At 43.2% G+C, this 25,885-nt stretch overlaps 1 protein-coding gene across 4 annotated transcripts; it reads left to right on the forward strand.

The window, feature by feature from the left end:
• The first annotated feature begins 4,038 nt into the window (after positions 1 to 4,038).
• LOC115012320 (zinc finger protein 646-like) lies at positions 4,039 to 25,096 on the forward strand. Of its 4 annotated transcripts, none has more exons than XM_029437880.1 (7): positions 4,039 to 4,250; positions 6,831 to 7,084; positions 7,187 to 7,433; positions 17,690 to 17,779; positions 18,972 to 19,235; positions 19,615 to 19,797; positions 23,295 to 25,096. In XM_029437880.1, exons 1-7 carry the CDS (start codon positions 4,116 to 4,118, stop codon positions 23,460 to 23,462), a joined length of 1,341 nt encoding a protein of 446 aa, XP_029293740.1. In that variant the 5' UTR covers positions 4,039 to 4,115; the 3' UTR covers positions 23,463 to 25,096. The 4 variants fall into 4 exon arrangements, with proteins under 4 accessions (XP_029293740.1, XP_029293742.1, XP_029293741.1 ...); XM_029437882.1 differs by having other exon boundaries at positions 19,615 to 19,749; XM_029437881.1 differs by having other exon boundaries at positions 19,618 to 19,797.
• The last annotated feature ends 789 nt before the right edge of the window (positions 25,097 to 25,885 follow it).

Below are 25,885 nucleotides of genomic sequence, written 5' to 3' on the forward strand. Positions count from 1 at the left end.
TGGGCAGCACTTTGATAGATCGTGTTTCGAACAAACTATGCGAGCCAAGGAAATTAGATTCAAAAAGAATTTAAAACTGAACGCATAAGCTGTGCCTATAATACTGCCAAGACCCCAGCCAGCACAAGCCAGCACGTCGACTCAAACACGTCCGTCGGTGCAGAGTCCTCCATCAAAGAGACGGCGAAATGCATTCGCCAAAAGGGAGAGAGCGAAGGTAAGCCGTGCTACTTGTTTACTTTATTTATTGTTTCAAGCATAAAGCCATAATCGGTCTAGGCCTACTGTATGTGTGTTATTGTTTGTAGTATTAATAACTTTAGCTAATTACACTTCATTAGCTTAATTAAGGATAGATTCAATGTTTATAACAGGCTTCCCCATTTTATTCTGTAGTTTAAGTAAAAGCGTGAGTCTATTTAACGTTTAACGATCACCCTATTTAACTTTTAACTATCACCCTATTATTACATAGGTATTGAAACATTGGTGAAAGAAGCCACTGACAGAACTGAGGATACCTGTATGATCAGTGACCATCTATTGGACATCCACACTGGGGAGGAAGCTGTGTGTACACCAGTAAGTATACAGACTGTACGTCATCTGCACATTACAGTTGTAGTACCAGTAGACCTGCACATGACGTGTTAAAAATACAATCACCACATGCATGTACATAATTCATATATTTGTTTAATTTGATATCATTGCTCTCTCAATCAATTCAACCACATCTTTTATTATGAATGTTATTAGATATTTTCTTTACGCAGACATGTATGAACATGCAATACAATTTCAAGCTGGTTTGAAAGATTTATTAGCAAAGTTGTGTTTTGTACATTTCAGACATGTCAGAAAGAAATTGTTGTGCAGACAGATCCTCTCTGGGAACCATCACCTTATCGTGGTGGAGAGGTTTGTGTGTCCCTATGAACCTGAGAGCTGTGTTGTCTGGAGCCTAGTGCTCCTGGTAGGGTCTCCCAAGGCAAATTGGTCTCAGGCGAGGGGCCAGACTAAGAATGGTTCAAAAACGACTTCATGAAAGAAAGGGAAAGGAAAGGAGAGACCCTGCCCGGAGGAAGCCCGGGGCCCCCGTCTGGAGCCAGGCCCAGAGGGAGGGCCCGACAGCGAGCGCCTGGTGGCCGGGTTTGCCACGGAGCCCGGTCGGGCACAGCCCGAAGAAGCTACGTGGTGCCTCCCATCCATCCATCCTGTGGGCCCACCACTCATGGGAAAAACCGCTGGGGTCGGGTGCGCTGTCACACGGGTGGCAGTGATGGTCAGGGACCTCGACGGACCAGACCCGGGCAGCAGAGGCTGGCTCTGGGGACGTGGAACGTCACCTCTCTGTGGGGGAAGGAGCCGGAACTAGTGCGGGAGGTGGATCGCTACCAGTTGGATCTGGTGGGGCTTACCTCCACGCACAGTCTTGGCTCTGGAACCGTACTCCTGGATAGGGGTTGGACTCTATTCTTCTCCGGAGTTGCCCAAGGTGTGAGGCCTCGGGCCGGGGTGGGGATACTCACTAGCCCCCGGCTGAGCGCCGCCACGTTGGAGTTTATCCCGGTGGACGAGAGGGTCGCCTCCCTACGCCTTCGGGTTATGGGGGGGAAAACTCTGACTGTTGTTTGTGCCTATGCCCCAAACCGCAGTTCTGAGTATTCGGCCTTCTTGGAGACCCTGAATGGAGCCCTGCAGGTGGCTCCAGTAGGGGACTCCGTAGTCTTGCTGGGAGACTTCAACGCACACCTGGGAAACGATGGAGACACCTGGAGAGGCGTGATTGGGAGGAAGGGCCTCCCTGATCTAAACCCGAACGGTCGTTTGTTGTTGGACTTCTGTGCTAGTCATGGAATGGCCATAACAAACACCATGTTCGAACATAAGGATGCTCATAAGTGCACGTGGTACCAGAGCACCCTAGGCCAAAGGTCAATGATCGATTTCGTAATCGTATCATCTGATCTGAGGCCGCATGTTTTGGACACTCGGGTGAAGAGAGGGGCGGAGCTGTCGACTGATCACCATCTGGTGGTGAGTTGGATCAAGGGGTGGTCTCACGGTCTACATGTGTTTTGTGGATCTGGAGAAGGCGTATGACCGGGTCCCCCGGGTGATACTGTGGGAGGTGCTGCGGGAGTATGGGGTGAGGGGGTCACTTTTGAGGGCCATCCAATCCCTGTACGCCCAAAGCGAGAGTTGTGTCCGGATACTCGGCAGTAAGTCGGACTCGTTTCCCGTGAATGTTGGCCTCCGCCAGGGCTGCGCTTTATCACCAATCCTGTTCGTGATTTTCATGGATAGGATATCGAGGCGTAGTCGTGGAGGAGAGGGGTTGCAGTTCGGTGACCTGAGGATCTCATCGCTGCTCTTTGCAGATGATGTGGTCCTTATGGCATCATCGGTCTGTGACCTTCAACACTCACTGGATCGGTTCGCAGCCGAGTGTGCAGCGGTTGGGATGAGCACCTCCAAATCTGAGGCCATGGCTCTCAGCAGGAAACCGGTGGATTGCCTACTCCGGGTAGGGAATGAGCCATTACCCCAAGTGAAGGAGTTCAAGTACCTCGGGGTCTTGTTCGCGAGTGAGGGGACAATGGAGCGAGAGATTGGCCGGAGAATCGGCGCAGCGGGGGCGGTATTACAGTCACTTTACCGCACCGTTGTGACGAAAAGAGAGCTGAGCCAGAAGGCAAAGCTCTCAATATACCGGTCGATCTTCGTTCCTACCCTCACCTATGGTCATGAAGGCTGGGTCATGACCGAAAGAACGAGATCACGGGTACAAGCGGCCGAAATGGGTTTTCTCAGACGGGTGGCTGGCGTCTCCCTTAGAGATAGGGTGAGAAGCTCAGCCATCCGTGAGAGACTCGGAGTAGAGCCGCTGCTCCTTTACGTTGAAAGGAGCCAGTTGAGGTGGTTCGGGCATCTAGTAAGGATGCCACCTGGGCGCCTCCCTAGGGAGGTGTTCCAGGCACGTCCAGCTGGGAGAGACCCGGGTCCAGCTCGGTGGAGAGATTATATCTCCTCACTGGCCTGGGAACGCCTCAGGATCCCCCAGTCGGAGCTGGAGGATGTGGCCCGGAGAAGGGAAGATTGGGGTTCCTTACTGGAGCTGCTGCCCCCGCGACCCGATCCCGGATAAGCGGTAGACGATGGATGGATGGATGGATGGATGGATGGAGACAGATCCCCCTCCACGGACACACCACAAGTCTATGTAGACGCGACCACGTGTCAGGTCAGCTGGACTGACTAGTTGTCAGATGGAAACATAGCACAGATCTTTTGATGGCATTCTGTGGTTCTTACCAAGTATTCCCCAGCACAATCTCACCAGCTGGCGGTATGCCACATAGTGATACATTCTGTAAAATACAAGATAATACATGTCAATGGTAATCACTTCCACCTTATTTGCTTATTTTTCTATTTATTCTGTGACTGTGCCAGAGTGACCATTCAACAACCCAGAAACACATCAAAGTTTCTGAGCTCTACACATTACACAAGTAACTTACTCATTACATGGCTGATCACCTGCTTGTTGTCTGTCCCTCTTCGAATACCTTTGGTAGGCTGTCTGCAACACCAAAACATCCAGACACTTTGATTTGAATCCTGGGTGATCTGTTATGCAGATTATGTTTGCACCATATCCCTCATATTCATTGAATTCCTCCATGACATCCTTTTCTTGGCAGCAGCTCTTCAATTGCTTCCATAATTGTACAGTTTTCACATGTACACCTAATTGTACAAAAGAAGAGTGGTAAGGACATGTACACAATATGCAATATCTAGAAAAAAGGCCAATATTAACGTCATCTTAATTTCATACTATGTATATGCCTGTGTTTCACGACAGGCTCGTAAGCAGCTCATAAGCCTGTTATGGTCGTACACAGGTCGGATCTATCTAGTAGCAACTTTTTGGTACGTTCACACTCCAGGCCAGTAGGCGGCAGTAATGCCCCGCATGCTGTGATATGTCCACCGCCAAAACGCTCATTTCACAGAAGAAATATTTTTCTTTTCGGAAGAAGATCCCGACAAAGCGGCCCTATTTCTTTTCTATCAGAAAAAGTCGAATAACCCGAAAACCGACGATGTACGCCAGGACAAATACCGGCAGCACACACGGAGACTTTCAAGATAGAAATGGAGTGAATTATGTGACATCGACAGAGTCTTTCGGCCACTGCTCTCAATTGTTCTGGAAAAAGGATCCCAACGACACCGGAGTAAGAAAGCAGCTGCCTGCCACCACCGTTGGCTAGCGAGCCAGCCAACACGTAGCTTTATCAAACATTTTACTAAAGAAGCACCAGACAAAGCCTCCTTTTTTACAGGGGGGTGTTTAATAAGTGTCTGAGGTCCCGTTTTGCAACAGTGTGTGATGTGAAGCTGCAGGTTCTGTAACAGAACACAGCTTCGTTAGCTATTTGCTAACGTACCAATCGTCATGGTGAGCGGCTCATGGCCTAGTTTGAGTTTTAGCTGCCGAGCTAAGTGGCTAGTAATTATTAGCGCCTACATACTCTATGTTTTACACCTGCCACCAAGACTTTAGTGAAATTGGACATGTATGATCAGCACTATACCACAGCTGTGTTGTAAAGAGACGCCAAAGGGTTAGCAAAATGCATATTATTGTAGCCAAGCATCATCGAGCTAATGCTAACATCAGGCAACACAGTCCGGTTAGCTAACACCACAGCCGTGCTGTTAAATAAGGCAGCGCCGCCAGTCAGCGTGTTTCTTTTGGTTTGCACCTTGTATTAGACTGTACTTTGAATAGTCTGCTACGATATCGTGAACCGTAGAGGGTTAACGTGAGCAGAGAAAGCAGAGGTGTTTGCATGAGGCCTGCAATATTGTTAGCGAGCAGCGCAAAGTAAACAGGAGCAGGCTGTCCCGCAGGAAACGGGAGCGGAAGACGCCCCGCGGAGGACTCTGAAAGACCTCTTTGTGATGCCAGACTGTGCGGTTCATTCATGGTCGCTCTCAGCCCACAAGTTAACTGCACAGCGCACACAGACACATTAACTTGTATGATATATATATATTATTATATACATTTTTTAAATGTTTCTTTTATCTCAAATGTATTTCGCTGTCACACACATGTAACCTTATTACACCGTGTGAACGAGAATCTTAAGTTGATTCGTCTGAGTTGTTGAACTCTGTTATAGTTCAGGAGTTGGTGTCACTTACCTGATGTTGCTCCTCTGTCTCTAAGCTATGTGTATTCAAACACTGATGATTTAACATCATTCTGGTCACTAGATGCAGTGTCTCCTGGAGCTCTTTCACAGGGATGTGTAAAAAAGACACACTTTATTTCTATAGTAGATAAGTGCAGACTCTTCTGGAGGGTGTCCCCCCCCTTTTTTATATATATATATATATATATATATATATATATATATATATATATATATATATAAACAATATTTACTATGTTTACCAAAAAAAGTTTTCGCTATTTAAGTTCTTTGATCTCAACTTAAGAACGAAGAATTAGACTACACAAATGCAACATAAAAGAAGCATGCTTCAAATCCAGAAACACTAGCAAATGCAGAAATGCTGCAAGTCAGACACAACAGCGAGAAGTATCCGCTGGACACAAATTCTTGTGTATTTCTGTATGCCATGTACACTCAGTGGCCACCTAATTAGGCTTACCTGTATAATCTAATGCAACAGCTCTGCCACACACTACCTTTAACAAACATAATGTTCGGTTTTGATTGGCACTGTCAGAAAGGCTACATGTTTATTATTGGGGTTGTAGTTTACAGTGGTGTTGAACTGGACTGCAGTAAATTGAGAGGGGTTTGTAATGTTTTGTTCATCCCATTTACTTACATTATGGGGAAGGAAAATTGGAAGTGCTTTCAATATAATTTCTCAATTTGCAGTGGTCATTCATGAAGATGATATCTTTATTTATTTATTTTGTCCACTTGCATTTGTTTTCTTACGTTACACTGAGTTCTCAGTCTCCATACCAAACAAATGCTGCTTTACCATTAAGAACGTCTTTATCTGCAGATGTCAGTCATAACTGGGCAGGGAGGAGCTTTTGTGTTCACATACTCCACTCTTGACTCATTTAGGCGAGAGTTCTGTTTCTGGCCATGTGAAGCTTTAGGCTCAGGCCAGGTTTGGGTATTTTCAAGTGTCCTTTATGAATTTTGCTCTGTGACTGAGCCAATCATTTGGTTCTGTGATGTGTTGCAAGTAGCAAATGTGTTGCATTAGCCTGGCTAGCTAACGCTCTCTACTGCACAGCACCTTTCAGGTTTGGTCAGATTATGTCTTTGATACGCTGGTATGGGCCGGGTTTCGGTCTCAGTTTGAGGTACATGCAGATGTCTAATGTGTGGCTGTCCGTGGTGCTGACCTGCCTTTTCGTTTTCAGCTGACATGTATTATATAGCTGGCCAGTGTAAAGCCATATTTTATGTATTAGTTGAAATGTTAAGACTACTCATCACAGCAGGGCGTGATATTATTGACATGTCCTCATCATTAATGGAACACAATCTGAAGACATGCCTCATAGTTTCTGTCATGTATGCACTCTGTGAGTGCACTCACATCAATCTCACCAAATCAGCCGGTGCCTTCCTTGTAAGCAGCAACCTTGGACCACATAACACTGAAAAGCGTTTCAAATATTTTGTTGTATTTCTACAAAATTTTATTTCATATGAAAATATCTAGTTACCAGGAAAATGATAAACTAATCAATGTTGATATATGCATGTTGTAGTACTCTGATTTTAATGAATTCTTCTCGTCTGTGACAGCCGAGTTCGACCATCAGCTGGTGCGATCAGCTCCCTTCGTCCTCAGCAGCCCTTTCCAGTTCCAGTCTGTCCTCAGCGTCACTCTCCAGCTCCAGTCTCTCTTTAGAGTCCAGAGCACCGCCACCAGTAACAACGGCGTCAGACGACATGGAATCAGACGAGAGGCCGTATGTCTGTGACCTGTGCACCTGCGCCTACAAGCATGCCAGCTCCCTGCTCAACCACAAGCTCACCCACAAGACTGGAGACTTCAGGCAGGGACCTTTTGTGGAGAGCATCGCATCAGCTATATGTCTGAAATGTAATTTACCCCTTTTTACCTCTAACCTCCACTCTATTTTTGTCTCCAAACGTAGGTGTGACTTTTGTAGCAAGCCCTACACCAACTACATGTCCCTGCGCAATCATATGCGAATCCACGGTCAGAAGCGCTACATGTGCGATCTGTGCGGGAAGGCCTTCCGTCTGGCCCGGTACCTCCGTAACCACCAGAGGATCCACGATGACGGGCCTAACCGCTTCGACTGTCCCTCCTGCTGCAAGAGCTACAGGACCATGCTGGAGCTGGCCCAGCACCGCTGCACTGCTGCTGTGACCAACCAGGTGGGTCTGACTGCCTGAGATGAGAAAAGAGTGGGTGATGTCTGGGATGGTGTGTGGTCAGCAACATTAGTATGGCTAATAAAACAATTCTGTGACGGTACTATTGCATATTTTATATTTGGATGATATGTAGAGAGATATTTAGATTTAGGATGCGTCCCAAGTGTGATTTGATACTGTGATCAAGTTTATGAATCACAGTTCCTACTATCAGAGGAGATGAGCAACATCTTTCCCTGTGCTCCTCTTACTCCTCTTCTATTTATAACAGCTGTGGTCTCAATCTTCTTACAGTGGTATACAATTTAGTCTGAAATGACAAAAACCTGTGAAATCGATAAACAATTCTTAGTGTGTTGGCATCTTAGGTGACATACCCCTTAATGAGAATGAATCATTTACAAATGGCTCAGTAATTTCACTAACAGCTGCTCAGTGTGTTTTTCTGCTGTGTAATATACGGTATTTTATAACTTTTTTTTTTATAGGGATGCCCAATACTTTAATTTTCCTTTTTGATTGAATATGTATCTGACCCATTGAAATAACAGCTGTAGTTACAAAATCTGACCCGTGTTGTTTCTTTATGAGCTAGTTTATCCAGAAACCTGAGGTCTGGATACTATTACGTTTATATGTTTTAAATGATTGATATAATATGAATGAAAGTTTAATTGGAGAATGCAGCCATGTAAAATGTCCTGCTTTAACCACCATATTTGAATCACAATTTTCCTTCTGTGATGAATATCTGGTGATTTAGAGCTTCAAAATGGCATTCAGTGACCATCAGATGTCATGTGTCGCTTGAAAAGCATTCGCTGGTCTACTCTGTCGCATCAATCTCCGGATCTCTACTAGAGGGCTCTACTTTGTCACTGTGCAGCACCCCATGTCTCCGGGTCTGACATGTTGTTGCTTTAATAGAGCAGGTGGGGGGTGGTGTGCTGTAGCCTGCAGGTGGCAGAGAACTTGTGCCATGCAGTGACTTCTTATGAAGCAGTACAGAAGGCTACAGCGGCAGCATTTTAAACGTTGGTGTTCGATTCCAGTTGCTCACCCGGTCTGCGGTAGTGCTCGGGTCTTTTCCTTCGGAGACTGTCGGGACTGACCCACCAAAGGCCAATAACAAAGAATTTGAAGAGACAGAAACTAGACTTCTTTCCTACTAAGAGCAATCAGACGTATACTACCATGTTTGTAAAACTAATGGTCAAGTGTCTTATGAATAGAGTAACTTAAAATCCTATTGTTTCATTTAAGCCCTGTTTCAACCGGAGAAACTTTCCCCAGGGAATATGAACCTTTTTGAGGAAGTCATTGCGTTTCCACCGAAGAGACCTGGCTCTAAATTTATTTCCGGGAACATTTTCCCATGTAACGTTAGCATATCAGTATCATGTAACGTTAGTATATCGGCATCATGTAACGTTAGTATATCGGCATCATGTAACGTTAGTATATCGGCATCATGTAATGTTAGTATATCGGCATCATGTGACGTTAGTATATCGGCATCATGTAACGTTAGTATATCGGCATCATGTAACGTTAGTATATCGGCATCATGTAACGTTAGTATATCGGCATCATGTAACGTTAGTATATCGGCATCATGTAATGTTAGTATATCGGCATCATGTGACGTTAGTATATCGGCATCATGTACGTTAGCATATCAGCATCATGTAACGTTAGTATATCGGCATCATGTAACGTTAGTATATCGGCATCATGTGACGTTAGTATATCGGCATCATGTGACGTTAGTATATCGGCATCATGTGACGTTAGTATATCGGCATCATGTGACGTTAGTATATCGGCATCATGTGACGTTAGTATATCGGCATCATGTAACGTTAGTATATCGGCATCATGTAACGTTAGTATATCGGCATCTATGTAACGTTAGTATATCGGCATCATGTAACGTTAGTATATCGGCATCATGTAACGCAGGGGTCGGGAACCTATGGCTCTTTCGATGACGAGATATGGCTCGCTGACATTTTTTAACATGATTAACAAGTAATAAATAATTATACTGTGTCATTATAAAGTAAAACATTTAGCAGCGAATTCTGTTTTAGTTTTCCACTCTCCTTTCCTGTGTGTGTGTGTGTGTGTGTGTGTGTGTGTGTGTGTGTGTGTGTGTGTGGCGGAGCCCTGCCCTTCGCGAAACAGCTGAGGAGAAACTGTGCAAAGCAAGCAGTAAACCAGGGGTGTCAAACTCGATCACAGAGTGAGCCAAAATTAAAGCATCGTTTCGGGGGTGAAGCTTGGAAACTGCAGCCCCCACAGAGTCATACTTTGCCTTGAGTGTGTCATTACACTGGAGGTCAATCAGCTCCATGTGGATGTTCACATGCGCTGTTTCCACGTCAACTGCAAACTGATTGCTGAGCAGTTCATGCGCAGTCGGGAACACAGCGGTGGAGATGGTTTGTCAGTGTTTGGAAACACGTATCCCTGCTGCATCCGAGTCTCCTACAGGCAGTTCGGCTTAGAAAGCTCTCACTGCATCATACATGTCCGTGATCACACGGCCCTGAAGCTGGAGGTTTAACAGTGAGATGCTTTGTTATGTCGCACATAAAGGCCAGCTCACATCGCCACTTTTCGTCCCAGATATCTGTGGTGTGTTTCCCTTTGCTTCCTGCAGATTTGCTCACGCAACTCGAAAAATCTATTCAGCACTTTCCCTCGACTCAGCCATCACACCGCCATGTTCAGAATGTATCTCCTCAAAAAAATACTTAAATTGGCTCTTATAAAGTTTCCTGTCTGTGTTACGGTGCTTATTACATGTTCCATCTCCAGAGCTTTACAACACAGCGCTTCCTGGTGTGTGATGCAGTGATACACCGTCAGCTGCATCTTCTCCCGCATCCTCTCCACTTATCTGCTCTTTTCATCACATCGCAGGCGCTCCGTCTGTCGTCAGTCCCCTCAGTTTGTCCCGGGGCAGTTTCATTTCTCACACATTTAGATACTTCCTCAAATATGTATTTTCCCGTGGTTGTGCCATGCATTGATTTAATTACCAAAACCGGCGGGCCAGTTATGATGACATGTGTGACAATGGTAGGGGAAACACTGATGCCGCTTTTAGTACTCGGAGACGTGATGTACTTAAAACTCAATTTTATTAAATATATGGCTCTCAAGGATACATTTAAAAATATTTGGCTTTTATGGCTCTCCCAGCCAAAAAGGTTCCCGACCCCTGATGTAACGTTAGGCATCTGTCACAACCCCGGCTCTAGGGCAGGACAAACAGACAATAAGGACACGAAATGCCAAAATATATAGTGATTTATTTGTAACCAAAGGACATAACTTGCGCAGCAAGGTATGCAAACAAAAGACAACGCCAAAAACCCGCGGTTTCCTGGCTCAGGCAGGGAGAGGGAGAGCAGCATCGCGGATGCTGGCCTTTTAAGTGCTGGCCCATAAAGTTGATGTCCCATTGGGCCATCAGCACTGTATCACCATCCCCAAGTAAAAAAAACAAAAAACACAACATATGCACACACACACAACTCTTAATTCTACACGCCCCTAGGCCTGCCACTTTACCCTCCGTATCCTCAGCAACCCCGGTACCTGAGAAGCAGATTAAGAGAACATGAAACAGTAAAAACAGGTTTAAAAAAGCAGTAGAAATTAGTCAAGAGCTCAGAGACAGGAGAACTCAGAGCAGAGGAGTTGGTCGTTAGGGCCAAAACCTGTACTCTCCTGTACAGCTTCCCTAGCAACCAGCATCAGCCACGGAAGACCCTGCTCCCAGTGTATATCCAGCTCAACGCAATACGCATGCAGGAGAGACCGATTAAATCTCTCCAAAGCCCCTTGGCTTTGCGCATGGTAGGCAGATGACAGATTATGCTTTATGCGCAAAACCTTCAAGACTTGTGCAAACATGTGTGATGAAAAATCAGACCCCTTATCACTTTGAATAATTTTCGGATACCAAATACAGCTATAAATTGATTTAACGCTTTTACCACAGCCTTCGTTGTAATAGACCTCAAGCTGGTACACATGGCATGTTTTAATGTACGCGGAGACGTCTCTTTTTACACGTGGCCAAAAAAATGTTTAGGGACGCTCGGATACCTTTTTCTGACGCCAAAGTGTCCACTATCATCATGGACCACTTTGAGCACCAGGGAGTGGAATTTAGCCGGCATCACCAACTGGAAAACGGCCTCTCCAACAATATCACCACCCAGGGAAATCCATTTCCTGAACAACTCATTCTGCAAGAAATGACCACCGGCCGTACTATTTTAGGTCTCATACCCTTATTCCTCGACTGTAACAAAGGACATTCTGCCTTCCAGTGTCCTGCCTAGTTACAATAGTTGCATGATTTACTCTTATCAAAACTGCCTCGAGTTTTGGTTTCAGACCTAAACGAACCAGACTTCCAAGACCGTATGGGATCAAATGATGCAGCGTCAGACTTACTCCCTCTCCAGCCAACGTCATCACGCACTGTGCGCTCTCGAAAAGAACCCTTATGGAGCAGCACATATTCATCTGCTAGACGCAGCATCAGCAGCAGTGGCATCCTTCTTCTCAGTAATGTAGGTGGCCACTCTGCCAGGAAGCGAGTTTTTAAACTGCTCCAAAATCACCAACTCGCATAAATCATTAAAATTAATGATTTCAAGGGCTGTTAACCAACGTTTAAAGTGAGTTGTCAGACCTCTCGCAAATTCCACATGTGTCTGACCACTTCTTCTCTCCCAAGACCTGAAACGCTGGCGATAAGCCTCTGGCACAAGCTCATATGCCTTAAGCACGGCAGTTTTTATTTTTACATAGCTAGAGCTATCCTCTAAACTCGACGCCAAATATGCTTCTTGTGCTTTGACGCACTGGAGCATTAGAGCACAGTCCGCATCAGGCCAGTCCCTAGCCTTTGCAGCTCGCTCAAACAATGCAAAAAACACATCTGAGTCGCTCTCATTAAAGTGCGGCAACAAACGCAAATTATTGACATCAAAAGGACGCACACCAACCTTATGCATCTCGCTCTGATCCTCAATGGACCACTTGCCACCTTTTACATCAGACAACCGACGAATCTCCAGATCTATCTTTGCATGTTCCGTTTGCTGGTGAATCCTCGCTACCTCAATTTGCTTATTAATTTCCAACTCTTGCATATATCTTTCATGCTCCCTTTGCATTGTCACGTGCTCCTTTTGCAATGCAAGAAGCTCCTTTTTGTTGTTCAGAAGTCAACCCCTGCGCCTGGGCAGACATAGTAGTGGAAACTGGAACAGGCTCTTCCTGATCCTCCGTCAAAACTCCCATCTCAATCAGTTTTAACTTCAAAGCCACTTTAATATCTTCTTTAAGACGTTTGTCCCCCACAACCACTGAATAATGCTCAGAAAGTTTAAGCAACTGCTCCTTTGTAAATTTCTGTAACGCCTCCTCCGATGGACTAGCAATAAAGGCCTCAAGATCCAACATGTTTATTTTCCAAATCTTTACACTCAACCAGCAAAACACAACTTCTATGCAAAAACAGGACCAGCCATATAGTGAAGTTTCCCTGTATATAACAAGAAGGCTTACCCTCAACTGGTTTGGATATTTCCCACTATCTCAAATTATTCCTACTAAGTAAACTCCCCCCTAGTCTACATGCAGCTACTTGCGGTGGGTATTTACACACTAACGACCGCTGGCTCAGGGTGGCGACTAGCAAGCTAGCAACCCTCCTGAAACCACGGGCATGCTCCCAAGCAAAGCTTCAACCACGTTCGCCACAACACTACAACAATCCCCCCGACAAACCCAAAGGGAATGCCGCTACAGCCTACCAGGGAAAAATCCGCACCACTTTATCAAAACTACGCACTGGGAAATATACACCTGTTAATCTGCTACGAGCATAAACAATAGCTGGCTCTAAGACCACAACTCTCCACAGTCAAAATAAGAATAACATACAGCAGTTACACATCAAACAAAATCATACCGACAATCCCAACAGATCATCCAAATTATCCTGTTCAACCAAACCAAGAGTGTCCTCTTCCCAAACGCTACCGAACAACAAATATTTACCGCTACCGGCAACAGCAAAACAAAAAAATCAGCTGGGTCACTTACTCAGTTAACCACGTAACAACACGGAACGAGCCCCCAATTTGTCACAACCTCGGCTCTAGGGCAGGACAAACGGACGATAAGGACACGAAATGCCAAAATATATAAGTGATTTATTTGTAACCAAAGGACATAACTTGCATTACGTAACGTTAGTATATCGGCATCTATGTAAAGTTAGTATATCAGCATCATGTAACGTTAGTATATCGGCATCTATGTAAAGTTAGTATATCAGCATCATGTAACGTTAGTATATCAGCATCATGTAACTTTAGTATATCAGCATCATGTAACGTTAGTATATCAGCATCATGTAACGTTAGTATATCAGCATCATGTAACTTTAGTATATCAGCATCATGTAACGTTAGTATATCAGCATCTATGTAACGTTAGTATATCAGCATCATGTAACGTTAGTATATCAGCATCATGTAACGTTAGTATATCAGCATCATGTAACGTTAGTATATCAGCATCTATGTAACGTTAGTATATCAGCATCATGTGTAACGTTAGTATATCAGCATCATGTAACTTTAGTATATCAGCATCATGTAACGTTAGTATATCAGCATCATGTAACGTTAGTATATCGGCGTCATGTAACGTTAGTATATAAGCATCATGTAATGTTAGTATATCAGCATCATGTAACGTTAGTATATCAGCATCATGTAACTTTAGTATATCAGCATCATGTAACGTTAGTATATCAACATTACGTAACGTTAGTATATCAGCATCATGTAACGTTAGTATATCAACATTACGTAACGTTAGTATATCAACATTACGCAACGTTAGTATATCAGCATCATGTAACGTTAGTATATCAACATTACGTAACGTTAGTATATCAGCATCATGTAACGTTAGTATATCAACATTACGTAACGTTAGTATATCAACATTACGTAACGTTAGTATATCGGCATCTATGTAACGTTAGTATATCGGCATCATGTAACGTTAGTATATCGGCATCATGTAACGTTAGTATAACAGCATCATGTAACGTTAGTATATCAGCATCTATGTAACGTTAGTATATCGGCATCATGTAACGTTAGTATAACAGCATCATGTAACGTTAGTATATCGGCATCATGTAACGTTAGTATAACAGCATCATGTAACGTTAGTATATCGGCATCATGTAACGTTAGTATATCGGCATCATGTAACGTTAGTATAACAGCATCATGTGACGTTAGTATATCAGCATCTATGTAACGTTAGTATATCGGCATCATGTAACGTTAGTATATCGGCATCATGTAACGTTAGTATAACAGCATCATGTAACGTTAGTATATCAACATTACGTAATGTTAGTATATCGGCATCTATGTAACGTTAGTATATCAGCATCATGTAACGTTAGTATATCGGCATCATGTAACGTTAGTATATCGGCATCATGTAACGTTAGTAAACGTTAGTATATCGGCATCTATGTAACGTTAGTAAACGTTAGTATATCGGCATCTATGTAACGTTAGTATATCGGCATCTATGTAACGTTAGTATATCAGCATCATGTAACGTTAGTATATCAACATCATGTAACGTTAGTATATCATCATGTAACGTTAGTATATCAGCATCTATGTAACGTTAGTATATCATCATGTAACGTTAGTATATCATCATGTAACGTTAGTATATCAGCATCTATGTAACGTTAGTATATCGGCATCATGTAACGTTAGTATATCAGCATCATGTAACGTTAGTATATCAGCATCATGTAACGTTAGTATAACAGCATCATGTAACGTTAGTATATCGGCATCTATGTAAAGTTAGTATATCAGCATCATGTAACGTTAGTATATCAACATTACGTAATGTTAGTATATCGGCATCTATGTAACGTTAGTATATCAGCATCATGTAACGTTAGTATATCAACATTACGTAATGTTAGTATATCGGCATCATGTAACGTTAGTATAACAGCATCATGTAACGTTAGTATATCAGCATCATGTAACGTTAGTATAACAGCATCATGTAACGTTAGTATATCAGCATCATGTAACGTTAGTATATCAGCATCATGTAACGTTAGTATATCAACATTACGTAATGTTAGTATATCGGCATCTATGTAACGTTAGTATATCAGCATCATGTAACGTTAGTATATCGGCATCATGTAACGTTAGTATATCGGCATCATGTAACGTTAGTAAACGTTAGTATATCGGCATCTATGTAACGTTAGTAAACGTTAGTATATCGGCATCTATGTAACGTTAGTATATCGGCATCTATGTAACGTTAGTATATCAGCATCATGTAACGTTAGTATATCAACATCATGTAACGTTAGTATATCATCATGTAACGTTAGTATATCAGCATCTATGTAACGTTAGTATATCATCATGTAACGTTAGTATATCAGCATCTATGTAACGTTAGTATATCATCATGTAACGTTAGTATATCAGCATGCATTTTGCTTGTTTATTAAGAGTTTATTAACATTTAATGTGTTGCGTGTCCAATCGCACCAAATTCAACTCTACACGCCTGACTTCGCTCTGTTCTGCTCTGTGCGTCTCAGTCCTGGGGATGTGAGTACACAGTGCCGTGTGAAGACATAAATAGGCAGGCCTGTTTACTTCATAGAGGAAATGGTGGTCAATATAAACAACATAAATGCTGAAATAACTTTCATTGGGTGTTGGAAAAAAACATATGGTGGTTGAGGATGATGACTGGTGTAATAAAAGTAGCGGAGCCCCTGTGTGTAGAGAGAGCGAGAGAGGCTGCTGCGCCGACAGCAATCAGCTGCGGTCCATTGAGCAGGGCCTCACAACTCTTATTAATCTTCCCATAGTGGCAAAAAAAAACTAAAACAAAATGCGGAGCACCACCCAGTCCAGAGAGAGTGGCAATGTGCGCGTTTTGAAACCCATAAGCAAAACCGAAATTCTAATTTGTTTTTGTGTACCCAGTACCTGGCATTTTGGATTTGGCTCTAATTTAGTACCAAGTTTTTATTGGTTTTAATTTAAAAATCACATTTCTTTTCTTCATGACCAATGTTACATAACTCATAGTTAGAAGACGTCTACGACTATTGGGCATGAAACTCTCCCAGTTAAATTATCAGTAAATAATTGTCGTTGTCAAAAAACGTGAAAGGTTAACTACGACTCCCAAGTTGCCTTTTGGCAAGAAACAGCCAATGACGTATGTGCTCTGATCACAGCAGGTAGAAGCTAAAGATCACGATGCTGAGACAGGTGAAAACACCATGCAACCATAATGCTGTATTTTCCTTCCAACTGCAACAATGATAGGTTTAGAATGTGCTACCACTGATTCATGCCTCTGATTGGCTTCTTCTACATAGCACCAAAGTCCGAGACCCATGGGTAGTGTAGTATTTACAGCTGTCCGCCACGCCAATCTGACAGACAGAAAATTATTTCTCAGTAACAAATTTGCAGTAAATAAAACTAGTGACCATAACATAAACCGAAATGATTGTTACATTTTCCGGGAGAATCTCGTGTTACTATGATAAATAACATTGAAGATATCATATACATTTTTTTTTTTTATAACAGAAATGCCAAATGGGGAAATCTCCATCTGGGACCAGCGACTCCTCCCACCGGCAACTATATTGCAATGGGAAAAAAACTTGTTAAACTGATCTTCATTAATATCTGCAACACATCACTGTTTGTTCACTTGTGCAACAACAAGAACAACTTTGTCCATCGATTTAGCATTTCATAAAGGAGGTGACATATTAATGTTTCTGTGGCAGGTGTGGTAAAACTGCCGGTGCTCCGCAGATGGCCCTATGGAGGGGAGGAACACGGTGTGTGTGTGGATGTGCATGTAACATGTTGTAGGACTCTTTTCTTGACCCTTTGTCTCCAGCTTAGACTTTTTGCCAGCCCTCCTATAGTGAAAGTGTGCTGTGGAGTCAGGGTTAGACCAGGGTTAGGCTGAGTCTAGGGAAAGAGTCAGGGTTGAGAGGTTAGGGAAGGAACACACACAATTCAGTGGATTTTCCTCGCAAGTGTAGTAATCCAAATGTATGTGTGTGTGTCTGTGTGTGTGTGTGCGTGGGGTTGGTTAATAAGAACCGGTTCAACTGCCCGTCCTGCTTTAAGAGCTACAGAACCATGCTGGACCTGGCCCAGCACCGCTGCAGCGCCGCGGCCAAAAACCAGGTTGGTGCGAGCGTGTGTGCGTGCGTGTGTATGTGTGAGTCAGAGTCAACAAATTGAACTGTAGCTGTGAGTTTGGGCCAACTTATACACAAGTTATAGAGGTGACTGTCAGGACCAGTGGACATCCACAGGTCATCTCTGGGTTTGAACACATCCAGTTTATCAAAACAACTTACTTGGGAAGTGAAAATGATCATGCAGATTTTTAAAAGGTATCACGTCTTAAACAATATGGATGTACACATGTGGCATTGAAAGGTCATATCAGTGGCAGTAATTGTTTCTGTGGTCCATGATGGCCAGGGACAGATCCCCTCCTAACACAATTTCAATGTAAGTGATGGGTGACAACATCCACAGTAAAAATACATCCCATAGATAAAATTTAAATTCAACCCATCTGTTAAATGTACCCAAAATGTATTTTTAATAGTCCAATGCATTGTGAAACTACTTCCTACTTCAACTCAAGTTGTGTGCGTAAAATATGGAACGTGTTTTCACTCGGAGTTAGTGCTCTATGGTATAAAACTTGTAAATTGAATTTGTTTCACATATCTCTGTCGTGACAGAGAATCTGGTCTGTAAAATGTAAACATACGGATGATGGTCTGAACTATGAAGATATGATCTCAGAAAAGAACACAATTTATCTAGCAGGTTTAGTGTTAGAGGAATAATGAGTTGGAGGATAAAGTTCAGAGGTCTACTGTAAATCTTCAGGGAGACTGTTGAGCTTTAAAACTGATGTGAAGTTGTCAGGGTTAGGACAAGCTGACAAGGCAAGCCTCTTTTATAGTTGTCATGGTTACAAAGAAAGATGTAGATTCGATTCATGGAGTTGATGGTCTGTATAATTATCATTTCTAGGCGGGGTAGAGTTAATGTTTGTGTGACTGTTTTTGTGTGTGTGTGTGTTCAACTCGACCACTCCATCCCCTCACATCAACAGCTTTACTAAAGGCTAGTGAAAGGTCATGAGTCTGTAAGACATAAACTGTAGACATTACACTGAATGGTAGAAGAAGAAGAAGAATCTGATTCATCACATTCATCTGTCACCTGTCTTCCGCTCTTTATCTTCTGTGTGCATTACTGGCATGCATGTGCATAAAGACAAATTATTTACCAAATGTCTCTTTCTCATGTCTTTCTCTGTCCACCTCCTGCTCTCCTCCCTCATCCCATCCAGTCTGCTGGAGGTGCTGCTGGTGGTGGTGGTGGTGCTGCTGGTGGTGCTGGTGGTCGTCGTTCCAATTACTCCAACACTCATCGCCGTCAGCAGCAGCAGCAGCAGCAGCAGCAACAACAACAGCAAAACAGTGCTAACTCCATGATGCAACCGCAGCATGGAGGACACAGCCAGCAGGAACCTCTGTCCTCCCACTGCGTCTCCCCCATGTCCCAGGGAGGGCAGGGCGGTGTGAGCAGCCAGCCGGGGTCTGACCCCCACCAGGTAGGGAAGAGGAACCATTATATGTAGGGCTGTGTATTGGCAATACCATATGTATCATTATGCAGGGAAGGAGTACAGGGCGCTGTTTCACACATGCATACCTGTTCTTCAAGTGGGGGTGGGGGGTAAAAGTAACGCTACACACACCCACAGAGATGGACCTGCTAAATGTCAGATGCACCATTGAAATGAAAGAAGCTTAGTCGCATGTGTCAACGGAGCTCTGAAACTATAAATTATTAATTGATAGTGTTTTTGAGAGTCGATTACAGTATCACAAAACATAATATTGCAATACTTGTCCATCAATATTTTGTTACACCACTAATTCTGTTAATAGTTTTGTTATGAAAGAGTGCTGAGCCTTTGTTTGTTCCAGCAGGGCCGTCCCAGCTCGGTGTCCTCCCAGAGCAGCCAGCATAGCATGAGGAGCTCATCTTCCAACAAACACATCTCCTCTTCCAGTGCCACCCCGTCCTCCTCCTACTCCCTGCTCCAGCCCCTGGTGCCTGAGGTAAAGGAGTTGAGCTCGGGATACACTAGGCTGAGCGCCAACCCCATGGTATGAGAGAGAACCGCCACACACCCGCCATCCGCTGTCTGCTGGCTAGCTGCCTTCTCCCTGTCTGGCTACTAACATCGGAAGAGAGGGACTAATATTTCAATGCTTTCTGTGTCCAGCAGGAGCCTCTGCTCACAGCGCATGTCTTCCCTCCTTGACTGTGGATGGGGCCAATAAAGGTGCTGCTGTCTGCAGAGACGCCTGGTCGACACAGTCTTAGCTGTCTTCTTACAGTTGGCTTTTAGTCTGCTGTTTTCATATAAATAAATTATAGTTACAGGGCAATTAAAATGTCCCGTCAGTGCGACCTCCCTGTGTCCAGTTGTCCCTATAAAATCGGGGGCAGGTTGAATGCTGTTAGCAGCCGACTCGCTTATAGATATTAGCTGCTGGTATGTTAATTTGGATAAAGATAGCAGGTGGATTTTTTTGCGTTTGAGAAGAGAAGAGTGGTGAGTCTGTCGGTGTTTTTTATTGTTTGCCTGTCCAACTACCAAACCAGAATATAGGAGAGAATATTTGGAGTCCCTTAATTAGACCTTTAAGGACATCACACCGATATGTTGACATTAGGATTTAATTAGATTCCTATCAATCGATGACAGCTGTCAACTCAACAGCCAAGATGAAGTGTCATTGGATGACAGCTGGAGCAGGTCTCACCAACACGCTCTGTCGGGTTAGGCCAGCCTGATGAAAGCTCTCTCAAACATGAAGAGTGTCTTTTCTTAAGCCTGATTATCTGCTCCAGCTCGGCACTGAGCTGACGTCTTATATTGTTACACTCTTCACTGAAGTGTCGCACTATAATGTCCTTATTCTTTCAGATGTAAGCTGCATTGGAGGGAGTTTAGTTACTGTCGGACATCTTTTTTTAAGTTTGAAAAGTTCTAATTTACCCAGAATTCATGGCAGATTGGATCGTCAAGAAGCTTTGTGCTATGGATGAAGTCTAACTAGTTAGAAGCCTTTGTCAAAGTCACTCTTTGTAAAACTGTCTGATTGTGACTATCAGTAGCCGTCATAACATAATACCACTTTTTATTTTTGTGATTATGTTTAAGAATATCGGTTATTACCAGGTACAATACTAATAAATATTTATTCACAAGTACAGTTAAACCCTGGTGAAACTGTCTGCACTTTCTTGATCACCCTACTATCCAGCCATATTTTATGTATTTAATGCAAATGAAAATTGCATAAGTCTAATATAATATGTCTAATATCATTTGAGACATCATTTTGGTATGATTCAGTAGCTCACCTGGTGTTGAGGTGCACAGTTTTCAGCACTGCTTTACACATCTAGGTAAGAACTAGTGGGCCTCTTTGAGTCCTGGCGCTGTCACTACGAGGTAAAACACTACAGGCCTCACTAGTATTTGTAGCGTTGTTGGGCTATAGATTGAATAGGAACGACAGGTAGTACTAACAACTAGCTAACTTTTAGTGTAGCAGTAGTAGTACAGCGTGCCGAGCAAAGAAAAGCACCAGACTAAAGCTCAGTTTATGGGCTCGTTCTTTAGCTTGGCCTCTGAACTGGCGGTAGAACACTACTAACTTGGGGCTGTGCTGCTAGTTTAGTCCTGCCTTTCACACTTTGACACCTGTCATTCACTCAGCTTGCTGTTACACATGCGGATGTTGTGTTTGGGGCTGCACATGAGTCGTCATATTTCATCATATTGGCTGAAACAGTCATTTGTGCTGCCTTCTCTGGTTAAACAGTCGAGAGGCATGGAGTTTAATGTAACAGTTGAATTCTTTAAATCTTAACGTTAGTCTGCAGGTCTAAAAGAATAACGTGTACGGTGATATTCAGCATTCTCAAAGGTTTTAGATGTCATCAGTGTTTAGTACTTAGCAAGAAGTCCCAATCTGAATGCATTTTATATGCTTAAGATTTCATGTTTACTTCATCTTAATAATTAAACTGGTTTGCATTAATTAAACTACTTTCTTATTTACATTTGATTCAAATAAAATCCAGTTCAACAGGAACAGAAGCTGCTAAAGTAGCACAACAAACCCTGTTGCAGAAGTGATGTAATAATAAACCGTAATCATCAAAACACAACATAACAATCCTTTTCATTGAGATTAACATGGGTTTGACTTTGTGTATCATTTTTAACACCTGTTAATATTGTAACAACAGTTTATGACAGTTACTGTATCTTGATGATTTTATGTTCACGAGTAAACCGGCAGATCTGTGAGAAATATGTTGCTTAGACGTGTGCAGCTCCTTCTGTAACTACACCTTCATGTTCTGTCTGTCTCCATCTGTAACTACACCTTCATGTTCTGTCTGTCTCCTTCTGTAACTACACCTTCATGTTCTGTCTGTCTCCTTCTGTAACTACACCTTCATGTTCTGTCTGTCTCCTTCTGTAACTACACCTTCATGTTCTGTCTGTCTCCTTCTGTAACTACACCTTCATGTTCTGTCTGTCTCCATCTGTAACTACACCTTCATGTTCTGTCTGTCTCCATCTGTAACTACACCTTCATTCATGTTCTGTCTGTCTCCATCTGTAACTACACCTTCATGTTCTGTCTGTCTCCATCTGTTGCTACACCTTCATGTTCTGTCTGTCTCCATCTGTAACTACACCTTCATGTTCTGTCTGTCTCCATCTGTAACTACACCTTCATGTTCTGTCTGTCTCCTTCTGTAACTACACCTTCATGTTCTGTCTGTCTCCATCTGTTGCTACACCTTCATGTTCTGTCTGTCTCCATCTGTAACTACACCTTCATGTTCTGTCTGTCTCCTTCTGTAACTACACCTTCATGTTCTGTCTGTCTCCATCTGTTGCTACACCTTCATGTTCTGTCTGTCTCCATCTGTAACTACACCTTCATGTTCTGTCTGTCTCCATCTGTAAGCTACACCTTCAATGTTCTGTCTGTCTCCATCTGTAACTACACCTTCATGTTCTGTCTGTCTCCATCTGTAGCTACACCTTCATGTTCTGTCTGTCTCCATCTGTAGCTACACCTTCATGTTCTGTCTGTCTCCATCTGTAGCTACACCTTCATGTTCTGTCTGTCTCCATCTGTAACTACACCTTCATGTTCTGTCTGTCTCCATCTGTAGCTACACCTTCATGTTCTGTCTGTCTCCATCTGTAGCTACACCTTCATGTTCTGTCTGTCTCCATCTGTAGCTACACCTTCATGTTCTGTCTGTCTCCATCTGTAACTACACCTTCATGTTCTGTCTGTCTCCATCTGTAGCTACACCTTCCTTGGTGTTATGTGTGTGTTACATGCAGCAGTGTAACATCTGTCTGAACTTCAGCAGTGCATCAAACATGTAGTTAATCTGTCCCTCAGCTGTCACTGATATTTGACTCTTCTGCCCTTCTTTTTCCTCCACCCCTTCTTTCCCTTCTTTTTCTCCAATTGTTTCTCTTCTCCGCTCTAACTGTTTCACACCAATTATCTCTGGCTCTTTTCCCTTTGTCTCCCCCCACCTCCCTCTACAGCCGAAGCACCAGGACACTTTCTCCCTGGCCCCCCAGCGGCCCCTCACCACCATCAACCCCATCGGCCACTCCCTCCATCCGAACGGAGCATCCACGCTCAAGCCTTCCCCCGTGCCACGCACCATCCAGGCCATGCCCTGGGAGCAGCGCTCCCTCTACAATCAATGAGACTCCCAGGAGCCACCCTTCCACCACCCCCACACACCCTCCTCATCCTCCCCACCCCTTTCGGACCCAGCATCAAGGAGGGGAGGACTTTGGACGCCCCTCCAGCGCCTCACCCCACCTTTGGAACGTTGTGTTTGGGATCGGGGAAGGGCACCATTGAGAACTAGTTGAGATTGATTACTGAGTAGTTAGGTTAAAAAATGTGTTGCCTTGTCCCTCATGTATGATCTATGCCATGTACTGGATATAAGTTAAAATGTCTGTCCTCTCACTAAGAATTTATCTTCCTCTCCCACTCTAGTTATGAAAATATCTATCCTTCCCATTATGAATAGTGTTTCTCTCCGCCCCCGCCCCTTTTCCATGTTAAATGAAATGAAAGGCTATTTTTTATCAGGATAGTATTTCAAACCCTGAACGACGAAGGATTCAGATTCAGATGACTGAATCTGAACATTCCAGGGTGCCAAAATGTCAAAGTAAATGTGACAAAATTCTCCCTTCAGTCAAATTATGTTTCTGAACATAAAACCCAACATTTTAGTGAAATGAGGCTTCTAGAAGAAGTGGAAACTTCCTCCTTTTTTTACGTAGCCTTTCAACGTGCTCCAGAATGAAGATTGTGTATATTGTGCGTTAAGAGGTGTCATGACTATTCCCAAAAGCCGTTTCCATTCTCCCTGACGTCACAGTGCCCACACCTCATCTCACAGCCTCCACAGCAGGGACACGACGGAAGAGCCCAGCTGACTGTTGTTGTGCACAACATGTTGACATGTGCATGCCAGTTTGGCTTCTCCGTGATGTGAAGACTGAAGCCCTGCTGTTGAAAAGGACCTCAACATTACTAGCAACAACCACCGACGAGGACAGTTTGGCGCAGTTACCTTCTTTTAACACACAACTGAAAGCTCACTTTTTTCTAAACTTGCATCTGACTGGTGGCTTGTTGTTATTGTAGTTTTAATAATCTGTTGGCTGGGAATCAAATCTAGAAGATAACAGTACACGTCTCCATCCCTTTTGTTCCAAACTGACTGTTAACATGTTCGTTCCTTTCACTTTAAAGCACTTTAAGACAAGTGCTGTATAATTATTACTGTCTCTGCCCCCCCCCCCCCTCCCCCTGTCTAGAGCAGTGTCTGCTGTGAAGATGTAACATTGCCTTACATCAACCCCTCATCCCGACTCACTCACATGATCACCAGTGACTTAGCAGCAGCACTTCGGCCACTTTGAGCCCATGGCTGCACCTGGAAGCTACAGTGGCCAAAATACAGTATGTGTGCAGCTCTGGATGCACCCACCCCACCAACACAGCTCCCACACACCCTCCAGTGTTGCTTTTCCTCTAGAAAACGTCATGCCTGCGTCTCACTGCTCCCAGTGGGGGTTTAGTTAACACCTACCTGCAGGGTGTTTCAATAAGCAGCCAGTCACAATTGGCCAGATAACTCCAAATACATGCATAAAAGATGAAGTGAATTTTGTAAACGGTCAATTTGATGAGTAACATTTTAATCATGTTCCAATATGTAGTTCTGTTACGTTATCTCGCTAACATGGTGTTCATTGAAATACCCACAATTCTACTGACATTGTATTTTCTCTTTTTAAAGTTGTTTCTATTTTTATTCATGACATGTTTTCATTGTTGATTTCTCTCTCCTTGTAAAGTGTCTTTGAGTATTTAGAAAAGTGCTATACAAATAAAATGTTTTATTATTATCACCATCAGGGCTGCTTTTCCTATGTAGACCACAATATAATCCTAGTCCTGTTTTTTTATTTAAAGTCCTTGTTAGATAATTTATTTTTTCTGAAAACTGAAAAGATGCATGTACATATTTTACAGGAAAATGTAACTTATTTTTTAAGCTGCTTTTTTCTAAGTCAAGCTCATGTCCTAAGTGCCCAGAATAATGGAAAGTATAGACGCCTACAGTTCCATGACAACTGAGCACACTTCATCTGATGATTTGAAATGGGCAAAAGCTCCAGAACAAGCAAGTAAGTGGACCTTGAGTGACATCTAAGAACAGACCTTATTTCTAACCCCGCTGAGGTTTGATTTTCTGATCATTTCCCTGTGGTGACAGTTTGAAAATGGCCACCAGAGACTAGTCCAATAGACTATAACTAAGATATTAATGATAAAATATTTGGGATCTTACCGTCCTGTTCTCTCTGATGTAGAGTTTAGTCAGACCTCATGTTGATGACTTGGAAATACAGCCAGGTTAACTTTTCAATCAAAAAACACTTTAAAAAGTACAATCTCGCACACATTTGGAGATTCTGTGTGCACATTTTTTCCTCAGGTAATGGTGTGAGCACAGCTGTGTATACTGTTGTATAAAGAAATATATTTATTTGTATAGGGACAGGTAAACCAATGCTATACACCACAGTATTTATAACCT

This window comes from Cottoperca gobio, chromosome 8 (assembly GCF_900634415.1).
Source record: "Cottoperca gobio chromosome 8, fCotGob3.1, whole genome shotgun sequence".
Classification (NCBI taxonomy): Eukaryota; Metazoa; Chordata; class Actinopteri; order Perciformes; family Bovichtidae; genus Cottoperca; species Cottoperca gobio.